The sequence below is a fragment of the Phyllostomus discolor genome, chromosome 5 (genome assembly GCF_004126475.2).
Source record: "Phyllostomus discolor isolate MPI-MPIP mPhyDis1 chromosome 5, mPhyDis1.pri.v3, whole genome shotgun sequence".
Classification (NCBI taxonomy): Eukaryota; Metazoa; Chordata; class Mammalia; order Chiroptera; family Phyllostomidae; genus Phyllostomus; species Phyllostomus discolor.
In genome coordinates this window covers 49,136,274-49,149,554 of record NC_040907.2, presented here as the reverse complement: position 1 = coordinate 49,149,554, position 13,281 = coordinate 49,136,274, and the positions used below count along the sequence as shown (strand labels likewise).

The following is a 13,281-nucleotide window of genomic DNA, read 5'->3' as shown; positions in this document are numbered from 1 at the left end:
TATATTTAATTATCCATAAGGACTCTAAATAAATGAATAATTTTATTATTAAAGGTCAGTTTTTGGAAGCAGTACAGTTTCTAAGTCAAGTGCATCAACTACTGAATCGATAGCAGAAGACCTAGAAGAAACATCCTATAAACGGGAAGGATTGACTAGTTTTACAGGTAATGAAAATACAATTATTTATTTCATTATTTCTTTGGCAAATATGCTCATTTTTCAGATACTTGAGATAAAAGAACGATGGTAATGATTTGCAAATGCTGGTTTATGCTGTAGCTGCATGAAAATTACCAGCATAGTAACTATCCATACAGTCCTAAAAATTGCCAAGGTGACTGTCTTATACCACCAGCCTCAGGAATCACAGACTAGGGTCCAGAGAGTTCCAGCTGTGAAGCTTCCAGTCATCCTCTCTCAGACAAGTCATCACGGACAGTGCTAACTTCTCCCAGCAAAGGGATTCTCCATTTTGTTTTGATTCTGTAAATTTTGTACCTTTGCATATTCCAAAGAAGCAATACTCTTCCACAAAGCCTCCTTTTTGGCTCTTCTGTGACTGGTGAAGAGCTCCACAATAGACACATTAGCCCATGTTGCAAACAGAGTAAACTATGAAGTCTGTCTTCCCAATGGGTCAATTGGTGTCATTGCTTAATAAGGAATATTCTACCTTCTAAAATCTGAAGGAAAAGAAAAAACCCATGAGGTAATGCAAAGGATTATGAAAGTGAAGGTAAAAGAATGAGGAAGTAATGGTTTATGAGCAATACTGGAAGAAATGCATTTCTTCAGGGGCATTTGCCTTGGAGTACAGTAAGGGTATCTTTTCCTCTAAAATGATAATGAAGGATTTGTGAAAATATTGATATGGTTGGAAAAGTGCTTAATAGAATCTTCTTTTTAAGTGATGGACTCTTATTCTGGGTGTAACAGTATCTACCCCCGCTGTGGGTATTATATCCACATTAAAGGTAGAAAGGAGAAAGACAGGGGCACCAGTCACATCTCCCTAATCGGGAAAGAAAAAGCTTTCCCAGAAGACTTTGTTCTTTATTCTGGCTTTAATCTTGTTGGCCAGAACTGTATCACATGGACATCCCTAGTTTCAAGAGAAACTGGGAAAGTTAAATACTTGATTTTCCAGCCTTTATTAAGTGTAAACAGTCAAGGGAAGGGAGAAAGGCTTAACAATGAAAAATTAGTTAATCAGCAATGTCTGTCGCAAGAGAGAAACTCATCTTCTCAGAGGGAGACAAAGAAGATTGGGTTACTGTAATGACCACCTCCAGCCTTCTCTACATACATTCTTGCCACCATCCAATTTTTGTTTTTCCAAACTGTATCCAGAATGATCTGTTGAAAGACATAGTCTAACCACAGTCTCCCCTGCTTAAAAACCCTCTCATGGATTTGCATCGTTCTTAAGAGAAACACTAAAATCATTGTATAACTGTTTGCCTAAGGCTTTCCTCTACTTGTCTACATCAAAAACAAACAGAAGTGACATAACCTCACAGCCTTGAAGAATGATATAAATGTTTCTATCATCTTGGACAGGTCTGGTGAAGTTAGTCTCTAAAGTGAATCACGCTTAAACAATTCTACTTCTGCCACCTGGATGGTTTTCTGCACTAGAGCAGTGTTTCTTAATTTTGAATGCACGTTAACATCATCTGGTATACCTATTCAAGTTCCCACAGTAAAGACTCACTTCAGGCCAATAGAAATGGAATGTCTGGGAGTGGGGATGGACATAGTCATGGTGTGATGGTACGTGTAAAACTATGTGCTCTGAGATCGGAGAAGCCCTGATTTATAGTATTTGTCAATTTCCATGGTATAAATACTTTCACCACAGCAAATTTCAAGCTACAGCATAAAGTTTCTGAATGAACAGTTGGATAGAAATACCTAGTAGCATGTTACTACTTAGTATGTAGTAATAAATATAAATAACTTCAAGAATTTAGATAAAAGTAACATTTAATAACATGGAAGTATAAGGCTTGAGTACTTATTATCTTTGTTTTTAATATAATTTAATTGTAAATTGATATAATTTAATTTTGAAAATGACTGTTTAACAATTAAATGTATTTAAAATTTTCTCATGTGATTCTAATGCGTAACACTTTTCTAAATTAGCATTAAAAATACTGATGCTAAGGTCACATGCCCAGAATTCTGATTTAATTATTGTGGAATGATGGCTGAAATCAGGATTTGTAAAAGCTTCCCATGTGGTAAGAAATGTGCAGTTAGCATTGAGAAAACCATTGCAGTAGTGGTTCTCAAAGTCTGGTTTGCAAACCAGCAGTATCAGCGTCACTTGGGAATTTGTTAGAAATACAAATTCCAGGAAACCCCCAGCACAGACCTACTAAATCAGAAACGCAGGGTGTTCTTCCAGTTTCATTCCAACACACAGCTTAGAAGTCATTACACCTGTCTTGTAACAACAACAAAAAACTTGGACAAACTGAGAATTAAAACTTTTCTTAGAACCAACAGAAAACGGAGGCGGCACGGCAAACTGCCACTCTAAAATCTAGAGAGAGACAGGCTGTCCAGAGATACACAATTCTTGAGATTTGCTTGCCATAAGCTGGAGAAGACAGAAATGATTATTTTCATTAATTGCTGTATGGCTGCATGCTTACTATTATGTGCTCCCTGGGGACTACAGTCATGGGTCTTTGTATGGGTTTTCATTCCAGGAATCTACTAAATTCTCTCAAGGAAGGATCTGAGAAGAATATATTAGTGGTTTTGCATAGAGAAGGTATGGAGTAGTCACTTGTAAACGCCCCCAGACTCTTCTTCCTCACAGAAGTCTAGTCTCCAGGATTTAAAAAAAAAAAAAAAAAGTCAGATGATAATTCTGATACTGTATCACATTGGGGAAGGGAATTCTACCCGAGCACCAGCCTTCCTTTCTCATCTAAGGGAGGAAAAAAAAGAAGAGAGCAGGGCTTTAAGGGATTATATTTGGAATTCTGCATCCAGGTAGAGGAATAGGTGACAGGGCAAGAAAGCTATACCTTGGAGTAGGACCAGAAATATTTATGCACAACACAACTCTGAGACACAGGTCCACTAAAATGTCTGAGACTTCTCTCATTCTAGAATAATTCCCTTCCCCCATACCTTATGACCTCGCCAACCAACCTTAAAGATAATAAGACTGGATTACAGCTGAAAGACTTGCAAGACACAGTTTTTCTGAGGTGCAGTACAAAGAAAAGGTGGTAAGTACAAACCTACCAGCCATGAGGGGATACAAAAATCAGGACACTAGTAGAATTTGAAGCCTCTGATACCTATACCTAAAGTAAACATTAAATGCAGCCAGACTCCTAGCTTGATTAACATAGATTGCTATGTTAAAGTCCTCTTTATCTCAGTAGCTGTTACCTGAACCAACTACTCTGACTTTTAACAAAATGTCTTGAAGTATGAGAAAGACATGGAATAATATATTTTGAAGAGATCAAGGAAGCATCAAAACTAGACTCAGCTATGACACAAATTTTGAAATTATCAGAATTTAAAATAATTATGATTAATATGTTAATAACTAAAGGAAAAAGTATACAGTGTGCATACTGTGTGATGTCAACAGAAACGAAAATACAAAAGAATTAAAAGAAAATGCCAAAATAAAAAGCACAGTAACAGAAATGAAGAAAATCTTTGATAGGTTATCAATAGACTTGACAGGGCTAAGGAAAGAATCAATAAATTTGAAGACAAGTTAATAGAAACTTCCCAAACTGAAATACAAAGAAAAGAATGGAAAATAAAAAACAACCCACAACAGACATCCAAAAACTGTGGGACAATATCAAAAGATGTAATATGCATAATTTGATTATTAGAAGAGAATACAGTAGAAGTATTTGTAGTAATAATGGTTGAGAATATTGCAGATTTAATGACAGGCATCAAACCACAGAATCAAGAAGTTCAGAAAACACCAAGCAAGATAAATATCCAATTCAAACAAAGTAGGAATATACTCAAACTGCAGATAACCAAGGACAAAGAGAAAATCTTGAAGAAAGCCTGAGGGGGGAAAAGTACCTTACAGAGAAACAAGGACAGAATGAACTTAAATAGTAGAATGAAATCTTTAAAATGTTGCAAGAAAAAACTGGCAAACTAGAATACTATGTCAGCAAAGTTATACTTCAAAGGTGAAGGAGACATGAAGACTTTGTTAGACATTCTGAAAAAATTCACTGCACTAAAAGAATTGTTGAAAGAACTTCAGGCAGGAGGAAAATTAAAAAGGTCAGAAGTTTGGACCTACCTAAAGAAATGATGTGCATTAGAGAAGAAGTAAATGAAGGTTAAATAAAACCTTTTTTGTCCTTGATCTCATTCTTAATCTACTCTACCAGAAAGCAAGTTGTTCAAAGATGTAATAGAAACAGTTCATTAGATGTGTGTAACATGTGGGTACATTAAGTGGATGAGAGTGTGGCACAACGGATGGAAGAAAGAAATGGGAATGCTCCGTTATGATGTGCCTGTGCTACATGTGAAGAGTTATAGTGTTATTTGAAAGTAGAGGAGGTTATTTTTACATGTGTATTGTAAATAACAAAATGAACCACTAATTTGTTTAAGAAATATATATGTTCTCTGGCTGGCGTAGCTCAGTGGATTGAGCGCAGGCTGTGAACCAAAGCATCGCAGGTTCAATTCCCAGTCAGGGCACATGCCTGGGTTGCAGGCCATGGCCCCCAGCAACCGCACATTGATGTTTCTCTCTCTCTTCCTCTTTCTCCCTCCCTTCCCTCTCTAAAAATTAAAAAAAAAAATCTTAAAAAAAAAAGAAATATCTATGTTATGCCAAGAAAGGAGATGAACTTATTGAAAATGTTGAAACATGAGAAGTCAGAAAAAGAGAGAAACAAAGAACAAAGGAAATAAGCAGAAAACAAACACAAACATGCGAGAAGTTACATAATAATAAAGGAGTGAATTTCACAAAAAGATATAATCTGAAACACTTATATACCTACTTACAAAGCATGAGAATATGGGAAAAGTTAATACAACTGAAAAGAGAAAGACAAATTTATTGTGACTAGACACTTCAACATCCTGTCAGTAACTGATAGATCAAGCAGGTAGAAAATCAATAAGGATAACCTGGATAGCACTATCAACCAATTTAATCTAGTTGACATTCATAGAATATTCCATTCAACAACATCAGTATATATATTCTTCTCAAGCTCACATAGAAGATTCACAAAGACAGTACACATTCTGGACCCTAAGGACACCCTCAACAAATCTAAAAGAATAGAATACAAAGTATATGCTCAGGCCACAGCAGAAATCAGAAATAGGCAACAGACAGTTGGAAAATTTCCAAACATTTTAAAATTAACACAATTCTAAATAACCCATGAGTAAAATATATCTCATGTGAAATTAAAAAAACATTTTTGAACTAAACAAAAATGAAAATACAATTTATCAAAGTTTGAGGGATTAAGGAAAATCAGTGCTTAGAGGGAAATTTATAGTACTAAATACATTTATTAGAACATATAAAATTAATAACAGGCTTTTATCTTAGAAAATGAGAGAAAGAAAAGTGCATTAAGTCTGAAGCAAGCAGAAGAAATAGTTTTAGAATAGGAATCAGTGACAATAGAAACAGAAAACAGTAGAGAAACATCAGTGAACCAAAACCTGGTTCATTGAAAATATCAATAAAATTGATAAACTTTTACCTAGACTAACAAAGAAAACATACAAATTGCCAATATGAGAAAAAAAATAAAAAAAGGTGTCATGACTAGGGATCCCTTGGAACAAGAGGGAAAATAAGAAAACACTACAAAGAATTCTATACCCACAAATTTTGAACTTAGGTAATTGGACCAATTTTTTTAAAGACACAAACTATCAAAACTCGATTAGAAATGTATAATCTTAATAGCTTTATTTCTATTTAACAAATTGAATAGTAGTTAAAAATGCCTTTTCCCCCAAAATATCAGGTTCAGATGATTTCCCTGGTCAACTCTACCAAACATTAAAGGCAGAAATACTTTTATTTTTAAAAAAGAATTTGTTTATTAACTTTTAGAGAGGGGGAAGTTTGGAAGAAAGAGGGGGAGAGAAATATTGATGAGAGAGAGAAACATTGATTAGTTGCCTCTTATAGGACCTCCTACTGGGGATTTAACCAGCAACCCAGGCACGTGCCCTGACTGGAATCAAACCAGTGCCTTTTTGCTTCAAGGAATGACACCCAACCAACTGAGCCACAGTGGTCAGGGTTAGAGAAGAAATGCTTTTATATAGTTCAGCAATTTCCAACCTTTTTACTTCATGGTACACATAAGCTAATTAATAAAATTTTGTGGCACACCAGAAAATACATTTTTTGCCAATCTCACAAAAAATATAGGTATAATTTTTATTCATTCCTATCAGATAGTTATTGTCATGTTGGCTATTGCCATTTTTTTATTTGACAATTTAATGGAAAAAGATCAGTATTCCTGATTAAATAGTCAGGTAGTACATGTTTTAAAAATACTCTCAGTTCACAAGTGTGCCGTAACACACTGGTTGAAAAGAGCTAATATAGTCTAGTCCAGAAAATAGATAAAGAGGAAACATTTACCAACTAATTTTATGAGGTAGCATTAGCTTAATACCAAAACCAGATAAAGATATTATAAGAAAATTGTAGGCCAATAATTCTCATGAAACTTAAATGCAAAAAATAAAATCTTAGACAATTTTGAGTGAATGAAAAGGCAAGCCACTCACTGGGAAAAATCTTAGAAAATTACATATATGACAAAGAACTTGTAGCCAGAATATACAAAAAACTCTTAAAACTCAACAATAAAAAAAAACAATAAAAAAGAGCAAAAGAGTAGAACAAAGACTTTACCAAAAATATAAACATATGGAAAATAAGCATTTGTAAAGATACTCAGCTTTACTTGTAGTTAGGGAAATGCAAATTAAACAATAAGATATCGTTACACACTCATTAAAATGGCTAAAATAAAATAAAAAAACCTGGCAATACCAATTGCTAGCAAGGATATGAAGCAATAGGAACTCTTGGTCATTACCGATGGGAATACAAATGGCACAACAAATTTGAAAGACAATTTGACATTTTCTTACATAACTAAACATGGTTTTACCGTATAATCCAGCAGCTCCACTCCTAAGTATTTTGTGTGGATTTGAAAACATATTCACATAAAAACCTGTATTCAACTGTGTCTAGCCACTTAATCACAATCACAAAAAATTAGAATCAACTGAAGATGTCCTTCAATAGGTGAATGGATAAATGAACAAGGGTACATCTATACAATGGAATATTATCCAGCAATTAAAATAAATGAGCTATAAATCTGCACAACAGCATAGATGAACCTTGAATACTTACTGTTAAGTCAAATAAGCCAGTCTGAAAAAGCTAGTATGTTTATAATATTCTGGAAAATGTAAAAGTGAGGAAACAAAATATTGTAGATCAGTGGTTGCTAGGGGCTTGGAGAGGATTGGACAGGTGAAAATGAATGTTTTAGGAAGGTGAAACTATTCTGTATCAAACTGTAGTGGTAGATATATGAAACTATGCATTTGTAAATCCTAGAAACTTACCAGCACAAAAAGTGAAATTTAATCTACGTTAAATAAAAAGAACAACAACAAGACTTCTGACCAAGATGAAGGAATTAGGTAGATATCGTTTGCCTGCTGGCACAACCAAAAGTAGGACAACAACAAATTTAAAAACAAAAAATAACCAGAACTGCCAGAAAATTGAACTGTATGGAAGTCTGACAACCGAGGAGTTAAAGAAGAAACTCATCCAGACTGGTGGGAGGGGTGGAGACAGGCAGCCAGGGTGGAGAGGACACACAGGAAGGTGGCAGTTGGAGGACCAGGTGATCCCACCTTTGTGTGCAGATAAAGCAGGAGGAACAATTAGGGAGCAAGGCAGACCACGCAACCCAGGGTTCCAGTGCGGTGAAATAGAGCCTCAATACTTGTGACTGATAAAACCTGTGAGGGTTGCAGCTGCAGGAGAAATTCCCAACCTCACAGGAGAGTTCGTTGGGGAGACCCATGGAGTCCTAAAATGTACATAAACCCACCCACCTGGGAATCAGCACCAAAAGGGCCCAATTTACTTGTGGGTAGCTGGGGAAGTGGCTGAAAGCCAGCTGAGAGAGCCAAGCAAGTGGCATTGTTCCTTCTTGGACCCCTCCCCCGCACACAGTGCCTCAACACAGCAGCATGGGTTGCTCTGCCCTGGCTAATACCTAAGGCTCTGCCCCTTACTATGTAACATGCGTGCTGAGACAACAACAACAACAAAAAGGCCCAAATGAAAAAACAGCAAAGCACCAAAAATAGAACTAATCAATGAAGAGATGCCAAACTATCAGATGCAGAGTTCAAAACATGGGTGATAAGGATGCTCACAGAAATGGTTGAATATGGTTGGAAAATAGAGGAATAAGTGAAGGGTATGCAAAGTGAAATAAAGGAAAATGTACAGGGAACCAACGGTGATGGAAGGAAACTGGGACTCAAATCAATGATTCAGACCAGAAGGAAGAAATAAACATTCAACCAGAACGGAATGAAGAAACAAGAATTCAGAAAAATGAGGAGAAGCTTAGGAACCTCTGGGACAACTTTAAACATTCCAACATCCAAATCATAGGGGTGCCAGAAGGAGAAGAGGAAGAGCAAGAAATTGAAAACTTACTTGAAAAAATAATGAAGGAGAACTTTCCCACTCTGGCAAAGGAAATAGACTTCCAGGAAGTCAGGGAAGCTCAGAGAGTCCCAAAGAAATTGGACCCAAGGAGGCACAATCCAAAGTACATCATAATTACATTACCCAAGATTAAAGATAAGGAGAGAATCTTAAGAGCAGCAAGAGAAAAAGAGAGAGTTACCTACAAAGGAGTACTCATAAGGCTATCCACTGATTTCTCAAAAGAAACCTTGCAGGCAAGAAGGGGCTAGGAAAAAGTAGTCAAAGTCATGAAAGGCAAGGACCTACATCCAAGATTACTCTATCCAGCAAAGCTATGATTTAGAATGGAAGGGCAGATAAAGTGCTTCCCAGATAAGGTCAAGTTAAAGGAGTTCATCATCACCAAGCCCTTATTATATGAAATGTTAAAGGGATTTATCTAAGAAAAAGAAGGTGATTAAAAATACAAACAGTAAAATGACAACAAACTCACAACTATAAACAACTGAACCTAAAACAAAAAGAAACTAAGCAAACAACCAGAACAGGAACAGAATTACAGAAATGGAGCCATCAGGGAGGTGGAGGGAAGAGAATGGGGGAAAAGGTACAGGGGGTAAGAAGCATAAATGGTAGGTACAAAGTAGACAGGGGTTTAAGAATAGTATGGGAAATGGAGAAGCCAAAGAACTATATGTATGACTCATGGTCACGTACTACGGTGAGGGAATGCTGGTAGAGTGGGTACAGGGCAGAGGGGAATAAAGGGGAGAAAAAAAATGGGAGAACTGTAATAGCACAATCAATAAAATACATTTTTTAAAAAAGTACAATTAAGAGACTAAAGGACACTTGAATGGATTACAGACTATGACATCAGAACATAGTCTCTTCTTTTATGAATGTACGACATCACCTCACTGAAAGAGTGGAGGTTGTTGAGGAGAGAAGGCACAGACCTAAATGGTGTAGAAATTACGTAGAGAGTATAGAGAGTATAAGATTTAAAATGTGGAACTCATATAAAACAGTATTCTCTAGTTGGTAAAGTCATTTTTCATAGGGGTATGTAAGCAATTCTGAACCATTGTGCCTGTACACTAGGCTTGAACACATAAATGGAAGGCAGGTGGTGAGAAGCAGCTTTCACACTGTTGTTGGAGTGGGACATAACCGACACACAAGGGGAGAAGTGTCGAACTATACTTGTGGTACTGGGTGGGAATCAGAGACACTAGTGTGAACTCATATGTAGCTTACTATAGATCCAGATTGATACATGTATATATACATCGGTTAGTATAAAAACAAATATTCCCTGGCTCTGTGTGCTAGGAACAGTGTCTGAAGGCCTAGAAACAATGATATCCCCATAGCAATTGCTACACAGTACCCAGATTTTTGTTTCTAATACCATTCTCCAATAAAAGGAACCAGGGGTCTCTGGGGAAATGATGGATACTAGGGCTGCTGCAGGGAATGTATAAGACAACCAGAAAGTAAACAAGAAAAAGCTATAATAAACAAAAACGGTGGGGATATGTGAAAGAGGCACAGCAGCCAACACAAACAGCTTCCATGTTCAAAGGTGGAAAATTTCAACAACAAAATAAGTAGTGTAATATTGGATTATACCCCAACATATAAAGTAAATATCCATGAGTCCATACTTACATAAATAAATGATTGAACAGGTAAATAGATTGTGGAGAATAGACAAATCTCCTGTACAAAAGAATTTCAAATAATTTATATAGATATTCCTCCCTCAAGAAGGTGGAGTTTAACTCTCCATCCTGTTGAAGTGTGGTCTTTTCATATCAATTGCCTTCTGAAGCGTATTGGAAATAGAGGAGAGAAGAGAACTTGACAGCGGAGAGACTTGACAAATACTACCTCAGTTTAAGGGTAACATCATCAGTGGTAAATCATGCTGATGGCATATATCCTTGATAATACATGATGAGAATGACACTTTACCTCTGTAATATTCTTTCCAGAAATCCATAACCCCTCTCTGCACCAGGCAAACCCAAATTGAAGGACGTTCTATAAAATACATGACCAGTACTCCTCAAAGCTCAAGGCTGTCAAAAACAAGAGAAGTCTAAGAACTGTCACAGCCTAGAGAAGCCTAAGGAGATATAATGACCAAATGTAAAGCATCTTGGATAAAATCCTGGAAAACAAAAAGGACATTAGTTAAAAACTAAGAACACTGGGATAAAAGATAGCTTTTGATAATAATGAAGTATCAGTATTAGTTTATTAGTTGTAATAAATGTTAACAATAGGAAAAACTAGGTTCAAGCAAATTTTCTGCATATATAAAACTATTCTAAAATTAAAAGTTTGTTAAATGTTTAAAAAATGTCTAGCAGTGAGTTCCAACAATCTTTAATATGACTTCCAGGTGATTCTAATGTATGCTAAAGTTTGTGAACCATTGCTTTACTGTTTAATCAAAAGGAAACTTATGATTAGAAAAGCTCGTTATTTTAGTAGAAGGTATGGACCAAACAGTATCGTACACACAGATGGTCTCAGTGAATAAATGAATAAGTAATAGATATCTTTTTGAAGAAACTCATAAAGGAAATATCTTGATTTGCATATAATTAATTCATGAGGAGGGATAAGAATAATATGCCTTTGTGGCTCAATTGTATTGTATTAAATAATTGTATCTCACCAATTCTGGCCTAAGTAGGAACTAATGAAGGCTTCACAGATTGCTGTCTATTAGGGTCTCCAAAGGTAGCCAAATACAGCAGCTTTTTTCCCCATACAGTTCTGAGTTAACTGAAAAATATGGTAAGGATAGCTATGATAGATAGGAGCCAAAATATGATATGGCAGATAAAGGCCTGCTGTTGAACTCCCAAATTTGACAAACCTGCCCACTCATTCATCAAAGGATCTAGACTACTCCAGGCCCATCCCAACCCTCTTAAGGGACATCATGAGTACACTTGTGGAGAGGAGCCAAGATTGTCATACTAGAGCTCCATCTTTCTGGAAGAACTACCAGGAGTACAGAAGATGTGTTCTCTCCATCACTGACAGTAAATAGGAGCACACCAGACAAATTGATACGTTTGTGATGTTTTTCCAGGGGGAGAGGGATATGTAGTTAAGATTGAATTGTAAGCCCATTTTAGACTTAGGGGATCTGACCCATGAAAATAGATTTTATAGGTATATGGGGTAGTTTCCAGCAATTTCTCAATGTATTCCAAATTTAAGCAACATTTGACAATGGTTGATACAAAGATCCAGGCCAAAATTTCTTTGCCAAGCTAGGGCTTTGTCTATGAATGACAGTTACTCTGCCATTAAGTAGAAGATTAACTAAACTATTAGTTTCCTGGAATTAGTGGAATTAATAACTTTTATTTTTTTAGATTATAAGGAAAGTGTTTTTCTCAGGCTCTGGACCTTCTTAAGAGGCAACTTAAGAATTCCTTTGTTGGTAGTTTAATGCAGGGAAAGTGTATACTCTTAAGTTTTGTTTTTCTTTTCTTTTCTAAAATTTTTGTTGTTGTTCAGTTACACTTATCCCCATTTTCCCCCCATTAGGTTTTGTTTTTCTAAAGCTATTCAAACTTTACCCCTCCCAAAGACTCATGGAATGCTGTCTCACACCCTGTTTTTAACAGAACACATTGAACTCTGACCTCTATACCTGGTTATGGCTCTTTATTACCCACACAACTAAGTCCAAACTCCCCCAGTCCTGAATGAAATTTTTTAAGGACCTTGGACCTCTGACTAGCCTAAATGTGTTATTTGTGTGGATATTGAGCCTATTTTAATCCTATATTTAACCAGAACTTCCAGTGGAGAGTCTTTAGTTCCTAGCAAAAATGATTACAGGTGAGCTGTAATCTAAATCAAAAGAAAACTGATAAGAAGGCCAAAAAGCAAAGGGTTGTTGATACAAACTAGAAATTAGCTCAAACTTAAAGAAGGGTTGCATACTATTTCCACAAAACACACTTTCCCATATTCTTGAGTAGTATCTATGGTCACTGATCCCATTTCCCTTTTACTACTATGGGATACATGTAATGGGATGCCCGAGTTATTAAGACTACAAGTATGGGACTAGCATAGGCATATTATTACATTAGGAGCAGAGACTGTTTATGGGCTGTAAGATCCAGTTTAGCTTCAGAGGGATTGGATAGGCTACCTCTCACAACACAGCCGTTTCCTTGACCATGTAAAGCCACCTGTAATGTATGATCCATCATGGCAACTTGTGAAATGAAAATTTAAAATAGCAATTAGTAAATGATTTTTATTGTGTATTTTAGATTTACGAGTTATGAGGAAAACAACTGGAAAAATTTTAACAAAAGAAGACCTGGAGAAGATTGTAGAAATAATACTCACAGAGACAGAAACACTGAGACTTTTTGACCTACCAACAGTCGTGATTTCTGTAGAAGCTGAAGAAGCTGCAAAAGTAATGTGTGTATGGTTCAACTGTCTGCATT

At 36.1% G+C, this 13,281-nt stretch overlaps 1 protein-coding gene across 1 annotated transcript in view; it reads left to right on the top strand.

The window, feature by feature from the left end:
• DNAI4 (dynein axonemal intermediate chain 4) overlaps positions 1-13,281 on the top strand; it is a 72,678-nt gene that overhangs the window by 23,652 nt on the left and 35,745 nt on the right. The window contains exons 4-5 of the mRNA XM_028514055.2: positions 55-167; positions 13,099-13,255. Coding sequence (XP_028369856.1) covers positions 55-167; positions 13,099-13,255 — 270 coding nt within the window. The remainder of the gene's footprint in view (positions 1-54; positions 168-13,098; positions 13,256-13,281) is intronic.